General features: G+C 46.2%; 1 protein-coding gene across 1 annotated transcript; it reads right to left on the reverse strand.

Moving 5' to 3' along the window:
* Positions 1–758: 758 nt before the first annotated feature.
* Positions 759–22,627, reverse strand: LOC134378920 (uncharacterized). Its single transcript, XM_063098218.1, has 6 exons — positions 22,552–22,627; positions 5,668–5,857; positions 4,421–4,489; positions 4,028–4,104; positions 3,358–3,519; positions 759–2,484 (listed from the first exon to the last, which is right to left on the reverse strand). The coding sequence occupies exons 1-6, from the start codon at positions 22,625–22,627 to the stop codon at positions 2,288–2,290; spliced, it is 771 nt and encodes a 256-aa protein (XP_062954288.1). The 3' UTR covers positions 759–2,287.
* Between the last annotated feature and the right edge of the window lie 787 nt (positions 22,628–23,414).

Raw genomic sequence — 23,414 nt, forward strand, 5'->3', positions numbered from 1 at the left:
CCAGGCCCTTCCCATCAGAGATTTTAATCCTGTAGGACTGGGTTGGGGCCCGGGAACCTGCATTTTATTGAGCCCTTTGCATATTTCTGGGGAAGGTGGTCCAGGACTACACTTTAAGAAACAGTGTAAAGAGACCATGAAGGAGATTGGATATCTTCCAGTCTGATTGTGATTTGGGACTTTCCATAGTTCAAGATTCCCTTTATGTTGTTACAGACTGTGGGCTTTAGAATTTTTATCCACTATGACTTTTTCTACTAATGAATCACTTAAAAAAAAAAAAAGATAGTGAATTCTGCCTTCTATCACCTTGACTTTACTCTCTGGGAAAGTCCAGCCTCTACCCACCTTCTTGCATCCCATCCAGATTAACTGACATTCGTCATTGATTAAATCAGCGTTTAGACAAAGAGCAAGAGTCATGTAATCCCCACCCTTTTATGAAACTGGGGGAAAACATGAATATTGTGGAAAGAGCCTGGGCTTTGGAGTTAGGCCGACTCTTGGTTCTGTTTCTTCATAGCTGTATATCCATTGGCAAATTACAGACCTTCTCTAAGCTTTGGTTTCTTCATCTGAAAGATGGGAATAATCATGACCACCTCATAGAACTGTTGTGGGTATTAAAGGGATGAAGGTACAAATGTTCTACTGCTAGCACGTACGCTGTAACTCCTGAGTGTGTGAATCGCCCTTTAGTTCCACAGGAATTCTGCAGAGGGTGGAAAAGAACTCTCAAAGTTCTTTGGAAACCATATACACAGACACCTTTATTTCGTTTCATTGGTCTTTTTCACTCTGAATTTTGTATGCAGGGCTGTTTTATCCATTAGACATTGAAGGCAGAATGCCCAGGGCCTATGAGAATATTTGAAAGCTGAAAAAGAAAAAGTTTTGGCTCCAAAATATGAAACGCAAAAACTACAAAATAGAAATTAATAAACATTGAGACAAATGTCTAGGAAACAACATGTCAACCCCATTAATTGTTACACTTAAAAACAATTTGTCCATTAGATTTTTCTCACTTTGCAAAGATTTCTAAATATGCATCGTGATTGACAAGAACTCACAGGCAATTCTAAATTAAATGAGTTACTCATAGTCAAATAATTTTAAAATGAGTTATAAAAAAAGAAAAAAGTTTTCAATATTTTAAAAGCAAAAATTCTACTTAATTTGGGACTGTGGTTTGGGGCAAAGCCTCCAAATGTCCAAAAGCCAAAGGCCTACAAAGGTTGAAAATAGCTTCATTTCTCTGCTTCAAAGATCAGTAAGACTGCCTTCTGAGTTCATCCGTTTCATGCTTGATCTGCATGGTGAATTTTATGTGTTTCTCTGATTATTCTTTGAATATGTTGCTCTGTATTCTAACTGGTAGAATTAGATTTGCTTTGTCTCCTTCCAAAAATCAGTTTGGGGCCAAATTATAAGCTCCATTAAGGCAGAAGCCATGACTGTCTCCTTACTGCTATAGCCCAGGCACATGGCAAAGTTTCAGCATACAGATTACAACCCAGTGAACGAATGAACAAGATAAAAGCAAGAAGCAAAGTATTCAATTTGAGTTAACCTTTAACTGAAAGGTGGTTCTGATCTTATCATCCATCTATCATCTCACACTGTTCAAACCCTGCCCGTCCAGCTCATTACAGTCTGGTGTGTAGGTGTCAGATTTTATACAGTAATTTCCCCTCAGATGGGCCTTTGAGAATGTCAGCACCTGTTTTCTGTAATTGTAACTATCTATACACAATAATAGAGCAACTGAAGCAAAGCATGATTAATGTAAGGTTGGGCTTGTCTGGTGGACTAACTTTCGTGCATTTTGCCCAGTTTAGACGAGATTAGATACCTCTTCTGTAGCCACCTAAACAGGAGAACTAGGCTTTTTCTAGTGAAGAGTGAGCGGGCTTCTTTGCAGGTGCTCTGATTTATCGAGAACGCCTTATCCCATGTTCTAGCTGTGAATTCCTATTCATTCTTTAAAACCCATATCAAAGATCATCTCCTCTGTGAAGCCTTTGTCTGCAACCCAGCAATTTCTCTCGTCTATGGCCCCCAAATGTGGTACACTTGGTGATCTCAAGGGAGCCCATGGGCTCATTAAAAATGTAATGGCCTACAAAGAACGATTACATTGTATAATGTCAAATATACTGATTATCCCAATTTGAGCATCACATATTGCACACAGGTATTAAAATCCAATTCCATACCCCACAGATATGTACAATTGATTATGTTTCAATAAAAATCAATAAATAAAATATGTAATGGCCTGCCATTATAATGTGTATGATGGTCTAGGCTGGGGCAAGTACTGCTTTGAGGTGGCACTCGAAAAACTCAAGTAATATTGAAATTTAGCAGGACCTGTTGATGTCATCTTGAAGGACCATTTTCTACCTTCCAAAATGGGACACAGCGAAACGTTGGTAGGAAATGATTCGAAGATCTTAGCCAGGTCTTCCAGCCCCATTCCTGAAAGGTAATATAAGAACCAGAAATAGATTAACTACAATGTTTGTACCTTCTTAGACACTGAGTCATTACAAAATACACACACACACACACACACACACACACACACACACACACACACACACACACACACACACACACACACACACCAATAGCTGTTGGCTAAGGAACCAAGGGCTTCCCTTATTGGAATCTGAGGCATTATGAAATGTAGTTGCCCAGAGCAACGCTCAGATACCAGCCAAATAACTGCTATATATTAGTGGTATGATTTGTCTACCAACAAGTAAAAAAATAGATTTAGAGGAAATGAAACCTCCCAAAGAAGATAAAGTCTGACTTCTCACTTTCTTTTATTCCTTGCCTACACACACACACACCCATAGAACAGACATACATCCAAGCCTTGAAAGATACTTCTAGGGCAGAGTATACCTCTGGTTTCTCCATCAAAAACTCAATAAAGTACAATTATGTTCCAGAATTGTGCATTTGTACATAAAGTTCATCTTAATTTAAGGGAATTTTTCTCCTCAATATATGTCTTTTTGAACTATGCAGAGAACTGAACTTCCATCTAACATCTCTCCCCCGAAGAATCAAGATACATCATAAGTCTTACACAAAATTGGAAGTCCTTGAGCACTTGAAGGGCAGGACTTTATGAGCTCACTTTGAATATGAGAAGTATCTTTTCCCAGACGAGTCACCCACACCTGCAGAATGAGCAAACTGTGACATCTCCTTAAAACTGAACGAAGGTCCTTTTTATTTGGTCAATGCTAAAGCCTTCAAACTCAGTTGCACTTTGTTACAAAGCTCATAGATAATGCATATTTCTAAGAGTGCATTGGGAGGAGTTTGCTATCTTACCAGAGAAGCCAGAGTCTTCCCACCCCATTCCCCTCTCCTCTAACAGGTAGGACTTTTCCATCTGAGGAGGGAAAAGGGCACTTCCATCTAAGAAGGGAAAAGATCTTCCATCCTTAAACCAGGCCCGATCAACCAAGGGCTGGAATTGTGTATGAGCAGGACCTTGTGTAAATCACAAAAGGAAAGGGAAACAGGGCCAGTCAGTTAAAAAAAAATTGGAGAATAAGAATTGTGGTGTGTGCATATTGGGGTGGGGATGCAGATAAGGATGGGAGTCGATGAGGTAGAAACAAGCACATTCACTGACACGCCTCTACCTAGTTTAATGAGGAGACGTCAAAAAACGAGTATGTGAAGATTAGAGGTTTCCTCCTACTTGAAGAGCCCAGAGATGGCACTTTAGGGTCCAGGCTAATATATGGCAGTCAGTGATAATATCTTACTACCACCCCTGCCTATCTTTAGATAAAGAGGCAAAAACAAGTGATTGGACAAGAAGCCTGGCTTGGCTCGAACAGATAACCACACGTGAGTGCAGGAGAAGCTACGGGACTGACAACCAACCCTGCGCTCAAGCTGGACGGCCTATGGCAAACTTGACTCAAGTGGGACTGCTCTTTGGGAACCCTGAGGACTCTCTCCAAGAGGCTAAGAACCTACAAAACCTTACCTGCTTTTGCATAGCCAATGATCCCACCAGAAGCAATCAGTGCTGCACAGCTAAAGCCAAACCAATGTAAAGGCACTCTGAAAAGGCAAGAGCAAGAAATCAGTGCCAATCATGGTTTAAAAGCAAACCACATAGTCATAGGATGGGATAAAAAATCATCATTCCAGACATATCCTATCACCCTACAAATGAAAACAAAGCCTACAGAGGCTGGATGACTAGTCAGTGGCAGGGCTGGAACGCAAACCCAAGTCCCCAACGGCCTGTCCAGTGTTCCTCCCACACCCCATGCTGCCCGAGGCAGTTTGCTCTCAAAGCTCTTTTCAGCTGGGGAAAGGAACTCTGGATTTGAGAAGCTCCTGGCTACTCTGTTCCCATTTACTGTGCACTTACAGTGAGCCGGTGTCCTTCTGCATTGCTCTCTTCCCACTGTCCAGACAGGAGACTTCCCCAGGCCTGCACCTGCAGCTAGATCAAAGGTGGTTAAAAGCACAGCTCTCGAACAGTCAGAAAGAAGTGGGTCCGAGTTCCAGCTCTAGCCCTTAGTAGCTAAGAAGTAACGGGCAAGCTACCCACCCTCTCTAAACCCTGGTTTCCTTCATTGCACCATGATAACCATGGTACCAATTTCCTGGGGCTGTTGTTAGCATTCAAGCGTGGTAATATGTGAAAGTGCTTGGCCCGTGGTAAATACTGAACAGATACCAACCACTTTTGTAACGCCCTCAATTCTAGTAACAAAGGCCCACGGGAAACTGAGCAAGATTCAACGATCAGCTCTGGAAAGGCGACGTATTAACCCTTTCACCAGTTACCCAAGTTATTACTACATCGGAAAGAGAATACTCCCGTGCCTTTAAATCAACTATTTTAGTGTCTCTTTAGGGGGGAATAGAGGTGCTGCTTTTCACCCCTGCTCCAAGAATGAAATTATTAAAGTACTCAACATTTGTAAACCATTAGAACCTTCTGCATCCAAATCACAGTTAGACTGGGAAAGGGGGAGGTGAGGACAAAGTACTACAGGGACACCCTAGTCATAGTTGCACGTGACACCGCACCCTTGGAAAAGTAACTGTTTTCTTTTAAAACGTATGTTGTATCAGGGAGTCCAACAAGATTGAAAGTAACGCACGCCCCTTTTGCTCTGTTTAAAGAATTAAGTTTCCATAAAAACTGGGGGTGGGGGCCGAGCCCGTGGCGCACTCGGTAGAGTGCTGCGCTGGGAGCGCGGCGACGCTCCCGCCGTGGGTTCGGATCCTACATAGGACTGACCGGTGCACTCACTGGCTGAGTGCCGGTCACAAAAAAAAAAAAAAAAAAAAAAAAAAAAAAAAAACTGGGGGTGGGCGAGGGCCTTGGAGTCGTGCCCAGGGGCGTGAATTCAAAGCGGCACTTACCTTGTTTTTCAAGACACGGAGCAATAAAACCTCCAGGACACAAATCAGCACCGCGCTCCGCGGCTAAGCACCCGCCTCCGGAGCTCAGGGTTCCCGCAGGATTCAAACCCATGCCACGGAACGCGGACAACGAGCGGCGACAAAAGCACCGGCGACGCGGCCCCACGCCCCGCCCGGATCGGGGGACGCAAAGCAGGCGGCAGAGAAGCCTCTAAGTAACTGCGAAAAGGCAAAACTGACCTAAAATACGATGACGACACTTCCCAGGTACCCGAGCCGCTCTCCCGAACGTCTGCGCAGACGGACAAGCGGGTGCGACCCCCCAGGCCGGGTTCAAGGTCTCGCCGGAAACGGCGGCACGCGCGCGGCGTCCCGGGGGCGGGGCACGGGGCGGGGCTTGGGGCGAAAAATCCCCGCCTCCCGCCGTCACCTGTCGGGGCGCAGACGGGGCGACCAGCGCCGGTCCCACCGGCAACGCAGAGTTTGAGTTCGGCCTGGCAGGAGGGCTCGTGAGCCGGGCCAGGCCGGAGTGGAGGCCACCAGTGCTGATGGAAGTGCCAGCACAAGTGACTCGTAGGAACGGTCCAGTGTGGACCAAAGATCGCTCCAAAAACCACTTTACTAAAAAAGCTACAACCGAGTGGTACAGACGCATATTTTTTTAAAAAAGAATAAAGGTTTTTAAATAAGCTTTAAAATTTAAGCATTTTGGTGCCGGCCCCGTGGCTCACTCGGGAGAGTGCGGCGCTGGGAGTGCAGCGGCGGAGCGCCGAGGCCGCGGGTTCGGATCCCATATAGGGATGGCCGCTGCGCTCACTGGCTGAGCGTGGTGCCGGCGACACCAAGCCAAGGGTTACGATCCCCTTACCTGTCACAAAAACAAAAACAAACAACAACAAAAAATAAATAAATAAAATTTAAGCATTTGGGGGCCGGCCCCGTGGCTCACTTGGGAGAGTGCAGCGCTGATAGCGCCGAGGCCGCGGGTTCGGATCCCATATAGGGATGGCCGCTGCACTCACTGGCTGAGCCTGGTGCAGACCACACCGTGCCGAGGGTAGCATTCCCCCTACCGGTCAAAAAATATATATATATTTAAGCAAATTATATGCAAATATATTTTATTGAGCCAGGTTTTGTACACTCAGCGATGGATAGTTGGCCAATGACGTTAACAGCTTTAATATTGTCAAAAGGAAATATTAAATATTTAAAAACTAAACATTTTATTCCTATACATGTTTTCTCTTTTCCAAACATATAAGGGAAAGATTTTTGAAAAGCTTGTTGACTATTGATGGTTAACCGAAGATGTTTTTTTAAATTGACAAGTTAGTTCAAAAATGACAAGTTAAAAATAATTGCAATGAAAAATCTTAAGCATTTGCCACAAGTGCCTCATTATTTATAGGTATACGGTGAATGTCTAACAGATTACAACTAATATTTTTTAAAATGTGATAATGGAATTGAGTTCAAGGTCAATATCCCATACTTACTGATGGCACTTCACAGAATAAGTAAGGAAGCCTGGGTTTACATCCTTTTCCCATAACCTCCTTCATCACTCTACGAGTTATATTAGAACTATTCATTCTACTGTAATTACATAGAACTGATTCAAAACAGCATGAAAGCTTTTGCCTGGAATAGGGTGTTTTTGTGGCAAAAGGTTAATTTTTTTATGTTCATTCCATTAGAACTCAAAGACGGCTGTTTTGCTCAAACGTTGAAACACATGAATTGGGACTGTCAAATTCAAATTCCACTAAAGTTAAAGCCTAGTTAAAAAGAATCATGCTTGCAGCTCAAAACCATTACACTTAACTGGTGGCATGCAGAATTGTCAGAACTTTATACTGATTTATAGGATTTCCACTGCCAGCAAATATTGGGGGAAATAGGAGAACCCAAAGAACTCAAAAGAAATTTCATCTTTTCATGAAGAAAAGAAATTAGGGATAGAAATATTACAAAAATTACCTTAATGAGGTTGTGGAGCTATTTCAATGAACCACACTGTTGGGAGAAGGAAGAAATCCTGGCCACGAGGAGGCCTGTACCTGTCTCTTTCTTCTGTTGCTATGTTGTCTTTAATGAGATACATTAGCTCTAAAATGTCCCCTTCTTACAGCCACGCCTCAGCCAGAAGCCATTCTTCATCCCAAGAGAGTATGAAGTGGACAGAAGAATAAGAGGAGAGTACGGGAAAGATAAAAGACCAAATAAAGAAGAGAGAACTAGGAAAGGGAAACTGGTGAAGGAAATGGAGAAGAAAGCAAGGGGAGAAATTTTAAAAGGCAACGAATGTGCGGGAGAAGAAAGAAAATAGAACTGGCGGAGGTCAAAACAGCCTTTTGCATGCATAATGTTCTGATTGCTTATGATTCCTCCTTTTATTAGATAAAACACAGTAAATACAAAAGAAAACAACTTCCCATTCACCACCGGTATTCATAACATTTTAGGGGCAAATATTCTTTTTATAAATTATTTTTAGCTATTAGCCAGTTCCTGCTTTATGTAGAACATAAGCATATTGCTTTGGCAGCCCTTCTGGCTGGTGATGAACAGATCTGCTCTGGCAAACTTGGAAAGTGTGCTCTCTGCACAAACAGTGCTCCCATGGAGACATCTACAGCAGACAAGAGAAAGCAACGCTCTTGTTTGTCCACTTGCCACCGGGGAAACAGTTGAAGCTTCTACTCTAACTATGGGCACACTCAGAATACTCTGCTTTTCCTGGAAAAAGAAAATTCAAATATGATACAGAAGAAAGCTTGGAGTTTGGGGGGTGGTTGTGTGTAAGAGGTGGGGTGGGGAGGCATCCTGAAGCAATTTATGAATGCATTAATAATTTTTGCTTTATGTTAATAATAGCATTTTTCTGTTTTATTTTGGGTTGGGGTTTTTGTCTGTGATTTCTAAAACTTTGTAGTTTCTCTCAAGTACAGTTTGCAGGATGTGTGGAATTTTCTGAACAGATGATTGGGGAAAATACACTGGCACTCTTCCTCTCGGTAAGAGGGTTAAAAAATTTCAGAGTCAATCAAAAGCACAAAATGAATGTATTCTTTCCTAGGCTTCAGACTTCCACCTCAATTCAGTGCAATCTTTCAATAGAAAATAAAATTTTAAAAGCCACCTTTAGGAGCTTTTGTTCCATAAATGATTAATTAATAATTGTAGTCTAGAAGGCTGGCATAGATGATTGAAGTTCTTTTCCTATTGTGATGATTTATCAGTTTATTATTTCAAGTGGGTATTTATCAGATAAAACTATCAATGAACATTATGTGAAAAGTTCACTTTTAGTATTATGGTTTCACAATGAAGCTGGATTAAATCCTTAGCAGCCTATTTTCTATATCTCTTCCTTTTTTCCTTTTTGGCAGCCTAGGCAAATAATCCCTAGATACGTGGAGGTGATAACTAACAGATATCAAACATATAAAACTTAAACAAGACCAAAGAATTGAAAATAGCCATTTGTTTTCAATTGTTTTTAATCCATACTTAGGGGTAGAACTATCTTTTCTTCTCTGGATCTTTTAATATTTGCAGCAAAACATTCTGCATTTACTCTGTCACCTGTGATATTGGAAATGAAATGCTGTGTCTGATCAGAAGCATCAAGCATGAAGCCAGGCAGAAGACACATAAGTATCTCATGGTCCATTACCCACAGTGAATGAGCTAGTGGCATCTAAAAGGGACACGGAGAGGTCTGACACATAACATCATCTCTCACTCTCCCAACCATGCACACACACCAACGCGCACGAAGAAATAGCCTTCTCCATCCGGCGGCCACTAATTAACTGAGCATTAAGCGCTTCAAAGAGTGCTAAACATGGGTGGGATTGAAAATTTCTCTCCCTTTGAACTGACCTAGGACAATTTCCTATAGTTCCATTAGTGTAAATAACAAAAACACCTCACACAGAAACAAACAAGAAAAGTAGGTATTAATATTTACATTAAAATTTTATGGTAACTAAAGCCATCTTATGTTTCATGTACTTTAAAAATATATTTTATTAATTTCTATCCTAAAAGAGTATATAGAGTATAATAGTTAATATTTTGCAGTTCATATGTTTTTGGATAAAAAAATATAGATTAGGACAAAATTGTGTTTTTATTTTAATCGTTCTATATACCAGGTGTGAGTGAACTATCTGTCGGCTGAATCCAGCTTCCTACCTATTTTTGGATGGTCCATTTACATTTTTAAATGGTGAGGAAGAAATCAAAAGAAGAGTAACATTACATAGCATGTAAAAATTACATGAAATTCAAAGTCCAGCATCAATTAATAAAGTTCAGTTGGAACACAATCCTGCTCACTGGCTTATGCTTTTGTTTGTGTTTAGGTCTGTCTGCTGACAGGCTATCTTGGCAGAATTGAGTAGTTATGGCTGAGATTATATGTATACTACAAATCCTAAAATATTTACTTTCTGGCTCTTTTAAAAAAAAATCACTAACTTCTTTCAATTGAAGTAGAAATAGTCAAATTAAGTCTCAGAGTTTTGTCTCAAGCTTTTTCCAGGCATGCTGTCTTCCAAGACTTAATTCTTAACTCAAAAATTTATGAAAATGTAACCCCTCCCTGGTTCTTTCTCCACCTGCAATCTCTGCCAAAATAATCATTTTTATTATAGAGTATTCTAAGCCCAGAGCACAAATCGTTTACCCAATAATAAAAGTGAAATGTGCTTTCAAAGTTAAAAAAAAAAATGTAGAAAACAATACAAATGAGGAATACAGGATTTTAGTTACACAACCCACACTAGGTTTTTAATGGGCTAGATTTCACACCAAGATACATTCTTGGTATTTATGGAGCCCAGTGTCAGGCCCTGGATTCTGGGCACAAAACAGTGACACAGTTGCTATCTCCCAGGACCAGTAGGCTGTGGGTTGGGAAAGCGTTGAGACCAACAGATCTACATCACAGCGATGTGTGTCTGGTGTAAAGAAAATGGGGTATGAAGTCAAAGTATGTGGGTGGAACCCTGATTATGTCCACAATGGATATTTTATACAATTTGAAAAGAATTGCTGAATGTATCTGCATACTTTCATCTAATGTAGATATAAAGTTATTCCAAAAATGGAATCTTCCTCAATTATAGTTATGTTTGCATTGAACATGAGCACTCATCCCTGTCATTCGATGATTTTGAAAATAGGATTTAAATTTGTGAGTAGTATTTCTTAGTGTATCTTATACAGAAGTTACATGTTGCCATCATCTTAATGGACCAAACACCTCTGGTTCATCTCTGGACATGGTGTTCATTTCCTACCACCTTCAGATAGCTTCCTAATCTAGAATAATCTGATGGCCTCCTGTCTCACTTTACCCTTTCCTCTCTTAGAATGGCAGCCACCCAACAGCACGTCTTCTCTTCTTCCTTATGTTGGGATCATCTCCCAAACCAGGGTGCAGCTGTATCAGCTCTTTGTCCAGCTCTCGGCACCATGCTTGCCATATGGTAGATACTTGGAGAGAGAGCAGAGGAGACAGAGCACAAGACTCGAGTAACAGGCACGTTACAATGACATCTTGAAAGTGACATCTTCTCACTTTTGATTTTCTATTGGTTAGAAGTGAGTCACTAAGTCCAGTCCCCACTCCCGGGCAGGGGATTCCATGAGGATATGTGCAGCAGATGGTGGGGGCCACTGGGAGCCACTGAGGAATCTCCCACCACACAGACAGAGATGTGGCACTTGAGTACAAACCGAAATACACATGAAGCCAGTGTAAGCTTTTGTGGAGGAAAGCAGTATGTGAATACATGAAATTCCAACCCTTGAATGGTGCAGACGGGGAAAACAGGCCTAGAGCAAAAGCAACATTTTCAAGATTATATGACAGGACGCAGGCCTGTCGTTAGTCATATTCCATGCTAACTTCCACACCGTCATGGATGTTATCTCTAGTCTTGTTCATTAGCTACATGTTACACTGGCAATAGGTTTTACAGATGTTTTCTCACACATGCTTGATGACATCCCTAGGAAGGAGATGCTAGAATGATCACCACTGTGCAGAAGGGGAGACTGGGGAGGTCCTGAGAGTCAAGTGGCTTATCCAGGGTCACATAAGTGATAAGAAGCAGGAGCCGGGGCTGAACCTACATGTATCTCCTCCGAGTTGTGACCTTGGCTGCACCCAGGCCTTGCACAGGGGTGTGGTCAGGCAGTGATGGTGGAAGTGTGGGCAATAGAGAGAGTTCATGGGGAAGGAGGGTCAGCAGTCAGGTACCCAGAGGGGCAATTGCGGTCTTGTACACAGAGGAGGGGTTCAGGAATTGAGGTACCAGGAAGTGACCTCACTTGCTTGACGACAGACCCCAACAGAACTCGGAACTCAGTAACCTGGCACCCACATTCTATACACAGCCCCTTCCCCAGCTCACTTGGCCACAGGCAGAGTGAGATGTTGTGCTGTATCCCGAGGTCCCGGGGCAGTAGCCCCAGGAAGCCCTGTGCTGAGAGGCTTGTCCGCTGCTTCCGGCGCTGGTTCAGCCCTCGCCCTGGGCTCCTGTGGCCTTTTGGCAGGAGGTCCCCAAAGGTAAAGTCAGGTGTCCCAGGGGAGGGTGGGCCAGGCCAGGCCAGCACTGTGAGCCTCCCTGGGTGACCACACACCCTCCTCCTGACTGTGTGGGGAATGGGGACATGGGACACCCTCCCTGGGCAGGGGCAGAGGGTGCGGTTTTATAAACCTGCTGGTTACTGGTGTGTTCACACCTCAGGTCATGGCTGGAGGGTGAAAGGGGACTGTGGGGGTGGCAGCCACCACCCTGTACATGAACCCTGGGCCCTCAGGCTGTCTTCTCATGTCCTCCCTGGGGTTAAGACTGGCCTCCAGCCCCTTCCGTCCTGGGGGTTCACGGTGCTGTCACTGTGTATCTCTCCCCTGTCCTGTCCTAGAGTGGAGACAACTCTTCGCTGAGCCCAGATGCCACCCACATGGTGTGGCCTTTCCCAACAGACATGGTGCAGAAGCGTGTGGCACTCCTGCTGCCCGCTGCCCTGGATGGCAACCATTCCTACGTCCACACTTTTCTTTCAAACTATAGGAGCTTTGCCGCTCCCCAGCAGGTGCTGGATCTGCTTTTCCTCAGGTGAGCACTCTGCCCCTCAATCGCACAGTGCCACTCGGCTGCCTCCCAGCTGTGAGTCTTGGGACTGTCACCACACCCCTCTGAGCCTCAGTTTCCACCTGTGTTCAGTGGGTGGTAACAGGAACAGGCTTCAGTGGGTCCCTCACGGAAAGTGCTGCTCCTGAGTCCATCCCTGTGGAAAGGTCTGCTGGAGGGGCCATGGTCGTCCTCATTCAGGATTCCTGCCCCCCCACGATGAAGTCTCTGTCACACCCTCACTGACCTCGTTGACTTGGGCTTCCCTGTTTTCACATTTTTACAGGAAATTTGAGTTTCTATTTGCAGGCTTCTGGGTGTATTCAAAGCACAGAGACTAGGGGCCGGCAGGGGGCTACAGATGCACCCAGATATCTTGGAAGGCATTGGTTGGGGTTTATTGCTTCAACAAACATATGTGAAGTAACACTATGTACAGTCACTTTCTGGGCACTGGCCATATTCTAATGAACCAAGGAGACTACATTCCCTGTCCTCCTGGGCGTCCATTCTAGTCAGAGGTCAGACAGTTACAGTAGACATGAGAAGAAGGTAGTGCCACCATATGGTGGATGTGACACCCTCCTGGCCTCCTCTAGGTATGGAAAAATCCTTTTGGATTGTCACGGGGATGGCGGACCCCTGGAGCAGCTAAAATGGTGAGTGGGGTTTGGGTGCAGATGGAGGGGCTCCCATCTCCACAGAACTGTGTGTGGTCTGCGGGGGCCTGTGGATGGGGGAGCTGGCAGAACTCTGGCTGCCACACATCTTATGATTCCTGCTACAGGGCTGAGGGCTCAGGGCTTTCCCTGCAGGAAAAAGAGTCAAGATGAGCTGGGGATGGGGCCACAGGCACTGTGGGGTGTGTGAGAGGCTGGAGAGCAGAGGGAGCCCAGAGAGAATCCATTCCCACCCCCTCCCATCCAGCCCTGCCCACACCCCCAGAGCCCGTGCTGAGCCAGAGCAGGCGGTGTGCAGAGCATCCCGCTCACACTCGGGGCTGGAGCCTCCATGGGGATGCTCAGCTGGTGCTGAGGGTGCAGAGTGTGGTCATGGTCAGGAGATCAGTGTCAGGGGGAAGAGGAGATGCAGATATTGATGTAGACACTTGGGCAGCACATCCACATGTGAGCTCAAGTTTGGGGTTTTCTAAGGGCCCTGGGAAGGCCAGGGGAGCAGAGCCTCCCTCTGTTTCCTCATTCATCAGATATTCCTGGACACCTCCTGTGTGCCAGTGAGTAATGCCCAGAGCAGACAGCACCCTCCTGCCCTGACGGACAGGTCATTCCAACAGGGACTGGGCAGGGACACAGACACAGGAGGGTGTCAGGTTTCCCTGAAGGGAAAGGTGGTCACACCAGTGATTGAAGGCTCACCCCACAGAGGCTTTCGCCAGCCCCTCCTTGGTTGCCAGGACCATCTCTGCCAGGGCTGCCATACTGGGGGTGGACATTGGAGGGACTGGTCTATGGACAGGCAGGGGCAGAGGGTACAAGACTGCAGCTCACTCAGGGGAGCCCTGGGAGGGCAGCAAAGAGGGATAGGCCAGACCTCTGATGCTGCTGCCCACCTGTCTCCCCCAGTGCCATGTCCTCCATCCTAAATATCTGGCTGGAATTCCATTCCATTGATTTTTACGAGCCTCCTGAGTTTCCATCTTTGAAGTTTCTGTTGGCATATGTACACATCAATCTGCCAGGCTCAGAGGTGGAGCACAAGGCTGATCTTTTTCTGGCCCAGCTGGAGAAGATGGTGCGCCTGGAGCCCAGTGAGGCAGAAACTGAGGGTGAGGAGGAAGAGGGTGGGTGCCTGTGAGGGTTTGAGGAGGGGGCTGGGCTGGGCCACACAGAGCAGAGTTTCCAGAAGCAGGCTGGGGAGAGGAGCAATGAGTACTCAGAACAATCATGCAGTGTTCTGCAGTGTGGGGAGACTTCCTGAGGCTGGGTCTCTGGACTTGGGCTTCTCAGAAAGACAGTGTCAATGGAAGAGACATAGAAACTCATGTTGATATTTTCAATTGTTGTCCCTCCAGTTCCAGTTTCTGCCCAAGCTGAACAACTGCCCCAAGAGCTAATGACATCTTCAGCTCCAGCTCCAGCTCCACCTCCACTGCCAGAGCCAGAGCCTGAGCAAGATCCAGAGCCCAAGCCAGAGAAAGAGCAGGAGAAAGATCCAGAGGAAGAGCCAGAGCAAGATCCAGAGCCCAAGCCAGAGCCAGAGCCAGAGCACGAGCAAGATCCTGAGCCAGAGAAAGATCAAGAGCAAGAGGAAAAGCATGCGCAGGATCAAGATCCAGAGCCAGAGGAAGAGCAATATCCACGGCCAGAGCCAAGGGAAGATCCAGAACCAGAGCCAGAGGAAGAGCCAGAGCAAGCTCACCTAACCACTGCTGAAACATCAACAGTAGAAGAAACGCCAGCATCCAGGCGAGCCCTGGCTCCAGAGCTCCCACAAACACCCTCACCAGTCCCCACTCCAGAGCTTTCCTTCCCCTTCCCTGCCACTGTGCTTCTCCTCGTTTTTGTCTTTGTCCTGCATCTCCTCAAATTTTATCTTTTCTCTTCACTTATATCCCTTGTATAAAATAAAGTGTTTTAATATTTTCAAAATTACAATTCAGTGGCATCAAGTACATTTCTCATGTGGTGCAACCCTCACCTCTGTCTAGTGACAGGACAGCTTCATCAACTCTGTAGCCATTAAGCTGTCACTCCCCATCCCGCCTCTCCTAGTCCCTGACAACCACTCCATTTTCTCTGTGTGTGAATTTACCTATCGTGGATTGTTCCTATCAGTACAGTTATATGTTATGTGGCCTTTTGTGTCTGGCCACATAATATGAGAAGGAACTGATTAATTTTTATTTTATGTTTTTAGTAAGAGGAAAATTACAGAAAAATCAAAGACTATACATAGAAACACAGAGCCGCGATAGTTATTATTGTCATAATCTTGAAATAGGAACTACTTTTGAATGACTGGAGAGCCAGACACCACAGAGGAAAAGACTGACTTTTCCTGGTCAAAACAAAACAAGAATAATGTCAAAAGCTTAAAAGACAAACCCCAGATTGGAAAATTCTTCATGGGCAGAGAAAGGGTAATATGCATCCTAGTGGTACAAAGAGTTTTCATTTATCCATGTTTTTAAGGGGACAAAGGATATATTCCTGCAGTTCCAAAGGGAAGCAATTCATATGGCCAGTAAATGTCAGACATCCACGACATCCCTTATGATGACACACAACAATTTACACATTATTGAGATGTCATTGCCCCATCAGATGGGCAGGTCTTTATGTCTGGTGATGACCAGCTCTGGTGAGAATGTGGGAGAAGAGGTCCCAGCGGATGTCCTGGGAGACATGTGCGTAGATACCCCATCTCAGGAACCACTCAGCAACTTCTATCAAAGTGAACACGCGTGTCCATCGGCCAAGTTGCTGTAATCTGGGGAGGTTATTCCACCACCACAGCGGCCCAGGTTTTCAAGATTTCTGTTGAAGTGTTTTCATCACAGCACTGGTGGAGGTAGCAAGTGGCTGGCCACGTCTCTAACATCTTCTAGAGGGGCTGGGTGTTAAATTGAGCAGCTGCTGAGCTGCACACAGAAATTGTCATGTAAACATGTCATGAAGGCCAGTCTGTATTGAGGGTCTCAGGTTGAAAAACATCTATGTGATGTCAACATGCATACACACCTGTATGTAAATGACTGTTTAGGTGAGAGAGTGAGACAGACAGACACAGGACAGAGGAAGTCAAATGGGAGAGACAGGCTGGGAGACGTGACCAAGCCATGAATGAGGACCAGCTCTGCTGGGTGGGACTTTCAAAACCTTTTATTCTCCTTTACGTGATATGCGAATATTTTTAATATGCACATTATTTTATGTTTATATAAACATTAACATCACATTAAATACTATCCACTAAACACTCACCTACTAAGTAAAGTACATTACCCGGTTTCAATTTTTGTAGGCACTTATTACAAAGACAATAATGATTATAAGTAAATCAGTAGTTCAACATGAATGAACAATAACATTAAAAACACAGTCCTTCCACCCAGATGCCCAGTGGGTGTCCACTGTGGTGTTCTTCTTTCCTGTTCTTGCCCTGTGCGCAGGCATGTGTGTGTGTGTGTGTGTGTGTGTGTGTGTGTGTGTGTGTGTGTGTGTGTGTGTGGAGGTGTGTGTATGCAGATGTGTGTGGGCAGGCGTCTGTCTGCAAGTGTGAGTGTGTGGAGGCATGTGGAGGTTTGTGTCTTTGGGTGTGTGTGTGTGTGTGCAGGGTTTTGTGTTTGTAGGTGTGTATGTGCAGTCGTGTGCATGTGCACATAGGTGTGGGTGTGCAGAGATGTGTATGCATGTGTGTGTGCATGTGTGTGTGTGTGCACTTGTCTGGGGAGAAGGTGCTGTAGGCCTGCAGAGGACCTGCTACCCCAGTGTCAGGTGAACTCAGGCATGCTGAGGGCACATGCATGTGCCATCAGCAGTTTTACCACCCTGGTGTCCTGTATCCAAGGCCAGGACCCTTTGCACCACTTGCCAGGCCAACTTCTTCAGTCAAAGTACCGCTTCCTCTGCACAATCCTTGGTAGCTCCCAGCCTGCTCTGCACCATGTGATCACACTCAGACCAGCCTGGGAGGAGGTGGCCATCACGGGGTGTCCCCAGCATTATAAACAAGGAGCCCTAAGATCACACTGAGGAAGAGACTTCTCCACAGTGACAGGGCTGCAGTGACACAGCATCGTTCCAATCCAGCTGCTGATGCCTCCAGGTGTGGCTGCCCCATGCTGCCACTTGCATTGAAGTCAAAAATGCCCAGCATAGTGGGGGCCTGCCACCTTGCTGCCCTGGATGCTTTTCCCCATGTGAAGCACAGGGGAGGGTCGAGGAGGGCCTGAGGGCTGCAGTTCCAGGGAGCTGGAAGGTGAAGAGGAGCAGCCACATCCAGATGTTCAGTCCGGGAAGAGAAAAGTCTGTCAAAATGCAGAGCTCTGGCCAGTAATTACCTCGTGTCTTTGTGAAGTGTATTGCTGCACATCCCTGCTCAGCAAGAACTGCTTCTCCCCAGCCTGGACATCTGGGAAGGGAAGGGCTTGGAGCCCTGGAGAGAGGGGCCCGTAGGGCCGGAGCTGGACTCGTGCAGAAGACAACATTCTACCTCCTGAGCACAAGGGGCCGGGGTGGGTGTCTAAGAACAATGCTTCCCTGAAATCCTCTCTGTTTTATCATTTATCTTTCTCCTCCTGAAGAATATACTTTCCATTTTAAGATAAGACAGGGTTTGCCAAGATTGCAAACCACACTGAGGAGTCGATTCTCGGTTTGGCAACCCAAGTACACCACGTGATCTAGGACCTACTTGTCTAAGCTCTTTGTTCTGTTGTCTGGCAGCTGTGGTAAGACTGGAATAAGAAACATCTGCAGTGAGCAAATAGCCTGTGGAGAGGAGGGATGGGCGCCTTTCACCTTGGCTGACACTTTAAAATTGCAGATGGGGGTTCCTGGAAGACGTAATTATAAAAAAGATGAAAATTCAGTGCCTGCCCCCTAATGATGGGCATCCTATCCTAGCACTGAACTGCTGTTCACTCCACTATGAGCCAGTTCACCACTTTCCAGTGGTCCGTGACCACAGCCTGTCGTAGCAGGTCCTACATGGTCCATGGTGTCCGTCTGGCTATGGAAGCAAAGTACTTGCCATGAGGACAAACACATGAAGCCCTGGAGTACGGGATGCCCTCAACCTGAGGGAGCCTCAAGGACACCCTCCGAGCACACACCAGGGAGACAGCCATTTTCTACTCAGAATCATTCCAGAACCTCCCCCAATATTGTTGACATTCTCCTTGATGCCTAAAACAGGAAGCAAAGAACTCTCTGGATGCGTCCAGAAGACACTGCACTTCCAAACGAGCCCCTGACTTGACTCACGGCAATAAAAGAGGCTTCAGTCTCCTCATCCACACCAACTCTTAAAGGGCACCAGAACCATCTCTAGGAGCCACAATCAATGTTCTCAACTTTCACAAGACGGACAACGTGATTCTTGTGTCCATGACTGTTCTCAGGAGAGGGCTGGAAAATCTCAGTAACTGTCAGGATTTTCTCAGTAAAACCAGCGAACGTCCGTGGATCTAGTGACAACCAGCAAAGAGGAGGAGGTGATGAGCTTCCTCACGCTGGATGAGGAGTGACAGGAGGTCAGCACGTTTACCAGCCGTGGTCAGCTCTGATGACTTTCCAGGGAGATGTCTTGAGTGGCTGTGTCATTACACTCTTTAATGAATTGGAAATGGAGCCTAACTTTAAACAAGAATGGAACCAAGAAGGGAAAGTCAAGCCCAATAACGAGCTCACCTTCAGCAGAGGAAAGTGGGGTACAGCTGTGCAGAAGCACTGAGGGTTCTCAACCCAGCCCGGGACAGGACAACCCACCTCTTACTCCTAGTCAGGTGCTGGGGAGGGTGCAATGTTGGACTTGTGTTGACAGATGTTCCATGAGGCCTACTCAACACTTGGGAAAATCACAGCAGAATTCCAAACTAACTGGGAAACAGACTCAGCTGATAAAATAAATAGAGCCTAATGTGAACATTCAGAGACAACCCCTTCATACCAGACCTCCACCCTTGAAGTCCTCTGATTGCTGAGAGATCTTCTCTACAACACCTGGATTCTGCTTCCACTTGAGGCAACACACCCCAGCCCCTATCTGTCCCCCACCCCTTTCATCCAGCTCCTGACTCTACCAAAGTTGGGCTTCTCCTTCTGAAAATAGGTTGGAGACTCGATTTGTCCACAGTAGTCACTCTGTACACTTCAGGAACAACCTACTTATCGGCTGCACCTCTGGTCTGAGCAGCTCTCACCTAACATCACAAAAAGAAAACCAACCCCTGCATCAGGGGAATCGATGTTTGAAATGTAACAGACATAGGCAGGAAAGAAGCAGAGCTAAGTGGTTCCATTTAATCTGCCCCAGTCTTTGGTGCTAGGTGTCACAATCCAGCCACACCCAGATCTTAACAAAAGGGACTATGAGCTTCAACCACAGCAGTCCCACATTCTTTCCACCTGGAGCCTGTACAGCTTTACAGATACTAACTTTACATGTACACCCCTGATGAGTTTAGTCCACCGCTTTATAGCTTTCAGCATATAAAATGGGACACTAGATGCAAAGACTTGGAGGATGAGGGGTAGACATGGAGGGAACAGGAGGCTGTTGGTAGCAGAAGAAATGAAGTCATAACAATGGACAGAGGAAAAGAAACCTAGAAACTCAACATTCTATTGTCACAAAGTACCATGATGGCTGTGTGTAAAATTTTTATGTCAAAAAATAGTTAATTTGCTTCTGTACACTCTAATTAAGAAAGTACCAAGCTATGAAAATAAATGCTTCACTGCCTTTCTGGATAAAGAGGGTGAGGTATGAAGAAGAAAAGAGTAAGTGTCAGGATGTCAGCAAAGGGGCTTAGTACTAGGACGTTTAAACAACTTTCCCTTCATTTGCCAAATCCATTTCAGTTTTAGGGGCTTCCTGGAGCACTGTGTTGCTAAGGAGTGTGGAGCTGTAGCCAGCAGGAGAGAGGGCCGAGGCTGACGAGTGTCTCCCATGGCTTTGGAGGTGGGCTTGGGGGGAGGTGCAGAATGGAGGGTTTGGAGGAGAGCTTGGTTCTGTGTTTTCCATCCTAGACAAGAAAAGTGGTGCTGCAGGTAAAGGTAGTGAAGAGACGCTATTGGCATTTACAAAATGTATTCAGATCACTTCTAACATTTTGTGGATATTACTGAATAAGGACATGCCCACTGTTGTTATAGACTGAGCTTCTTAGGACTTTAGTTATAGTCATAAAAATTAGACAGCATCATATGATAAGAGAGTCAATTAACAGGCATCCAGTCAGAATATTTTGATGGTGGTATGACATATTGTTTAAGCAAGGCAGACATTTGCATCTATATTTTATTCCTGATGCTAATGGTGTATTTACAAAAGCAAAGAAACTTTCTGTTCTGTCAGACATGTTGGCCTTTAGAGGAACACTTGGTCCGGAATCAAGACTCCTGGGAACATGTCTTGCTGCAGGCCATTAATTAGCTGTGTGACCCAGCACAAATCACACGTTCTTCAGTCCAGTTTCAGTAAATGACATGTTCTCTACCAACTGAGAAACTATAAAATCATTGCAAGCCTAGGGAAATTTATATTTTACAAACAAATGCACAATTCTCACAGGTGTAGTGGCATCGATATGAGGTTATATCTATAATGTTTTCTAACCTTACTTCACTAGCCATATGCTCTGCTTATAATCTTTTTGGGGGAGAACAAAACCCAGGTTCTTAGTAGGTGAAAGAGAGGTATGATCTTTTCTGGCCAGCAAAAACAAAACTACAAACAAACATTTCTTAGCCATTTATTTTCATTAGCAAGACTGTCAGGACATTTAACATTTCTGAATTGAGTTAATAAAAAAAAAATCTGATTTTAACAAAAAGTCATCAAATGGAACCATTTTTTAGGGCAATTCTTTTGGGGTAATTTACTAGCAAATGTCTGGATCCTGTCGCAGAGCAGGTGAGCTTTCAGCATCATCCTGGTCAGGAAGAAATCCAGACAACCTATGATGAAATCTGTTGCTTCGAAGTCCTGTTCTTCACCACATGGTCAAAGCCAAAGCAAAAAAGAAGAGGTACGATCATGTGATCTGCTCAGTGTATTTACCACCAGACCCACAAGGTACTTTAGGCATGGTAAATTTACCTGATTGTTTCTGGCACCTTCTTACCTCTGATTTTCTGTTCCAACTTCCTAGATAACAAACAACCCCTGTCACCCCCAGCATGTTACTGGGGGCAGCTTCCTCGCCCATTCCTTTCTCAAGCAATATGTCCTTTTTCAGAATTGCTTCCATTGCTTTCTACCTCTCAGATCCTCAGTGCTTGTCCTCAGTTAGGGGTTAACATGAGAATAATTTGGATAAAAGAAAAAATAATGCTATTAGACCATTACATTTGTGTTAAATAATTTTCATGAGGGGAGCTCCAAGTAGCCTCCTCCCTTAAACGTCCATGTTCTAATGTCTCACACTTTTCTTACTTTTACTGTTTTCTGTTCTTTTTCACAGCATCTTACCAGGTATGGGCTCTGCAGAGTGACTTCCTTCAAAAGAGGACAGTGTGGAAAGTAGGGAGTGGGGGGAGGACCTTTAAGTGGAGAAAGTGGACAAACACTGCCAGGTTGATACAGGAGGTGCTCGGTTTCCCTGGGCTGGGGTTTCAGGACAGGCCTCTGCGTTTCCAGCCACTCCCTGAGGTCTCAGGCCCCCTCCTCTGAGCTCTCCCCTGCAGGAAAGTAACTGTTGCCAGTTAGACCTATTTTTAGCACCAACGGGAAAATGAGACCACAGGGGCCTGGCTTGTGCAATCCGGTGGCTGGGCGTGCTCAAGAGAGAGCACAGAACATTCTGATTATCACTGCTTGGCTGTTTCTACTATTGTTGTTATTTTTTTAACCCAAGGGAGAAAGACAAAAAAACTGTGGGATTTATTTAACATGATCTTGGCAAACGCCTTCTGCCTCCTTTTTAGGTGAGTACCTGCGGGCGTGGAGAAGCGGGGTCGCGGGGTCGCGGGGCGTGCGGGGCGACGGCGGGGGACCTGCGGGGACCGCGCGCCGCGGACGCGGGCGGAGCGACGGGAGTCGCGTCTGGCTGGCTGCGCGGGGGCCTGGGAAGGAGACTTCAACGTCCAACCATCCACGTCCAACCATCCCCGCGCACAGACAGCCTGGCTCGTTCACACGCCGCGATCGCACATATTTCCCCCGAATTAATGGGTTCACATTGCGGCAACTTAAGAAAAAAAATCCAACTCTTGATCTGGAACAGGGGAAGGAGAGGAGGGGCTCAGAGACTGGCAGGGAAAAGTCGTGCCAGGCCCACCGTTCGCGGTCGGCTCCCGGTCGCGGTCGGTCGCGGTGCAGGGCATGGGTTTGTCCAGGAGCTCCTGGTTGGACATCAGCGGGGGAGCGCGGGCAGTCACCTGCTAATCAACCTCTGGAAAATGCACCCCGTTTCCTCCCTCCCGGAGCCCCTTCCCAGCGGCTCCACCCCCTGGAACACTTTTCAAGTGTCTCCCCGCCGTTTCCCTCCCTCCCACCCACCGCGACCGGAGCCAGATGGGTGGGCGGGAGTGGAGCGCTGCGAGCAGCGGTACCGGCCTTCCCTCGCCCACCTCTGGGGACAGGCGACCCCGTAGTTGGTGGGAAGAAGAGGCAGGGAGGCCAAAGTTTGCTTCCTAGGGTGAAGAAGGTGGGGGGGAAACGGATCCGAGCAAAGACCGCTGCCCCTCTGTAAAGCCCCCTTCCTCCAGGGCAGGGAGGAGGGGCTGCCCGGTGCCCCCGATCCCCACAGCAGCTTCTTTCCCACACGGAACTCTCAGGCCCTCGCCCCCTATTATCCTGTGTGCAATAGCTGCTTAGGAAGAGGGGTCTAGAGAAAGCAGTCGCCCAGCTGAGTGCGGAAGAGTGTGTGCCAGGCTGTGTGCTGACAGGAGTCCCAGGCACGCTGCTGCCACCGGGTAGGTGCCCCATAAGGGGAGCCCGGGCACTACTCGGTGTGTGTCAAAGAGGCACATGTGCTTCAGTGCCGGTGCTGCCCCAGCCGCCCTGCCTGGCTGTGTGGCCCGCTGTGAGCCCGCTGTGAGCCCGGCACCATTTCTTTCCTGCAGGAGGGGCCCTGGGAAGGCAGGGGTGGGGGGCGGTAGGTGCTGGTTACAGGAAGAGGTATGCCGTCTAAGAAGAACT

The sequence above is a fragment of the Cynocephalus volans genome, chromosome 5 (assembly GCF_027409185.1).
Source record: "Cynocephalus volans isolate mCynVol1 chromosome 5, mCynVol1.pri, whole genome shotgun sequence".
NCBI lineage: Eukaryota > Metazoa > Chordata > Mammalia > Dermoptera > Cynocephalidae > Cynocephalus > Cynocephalus volans.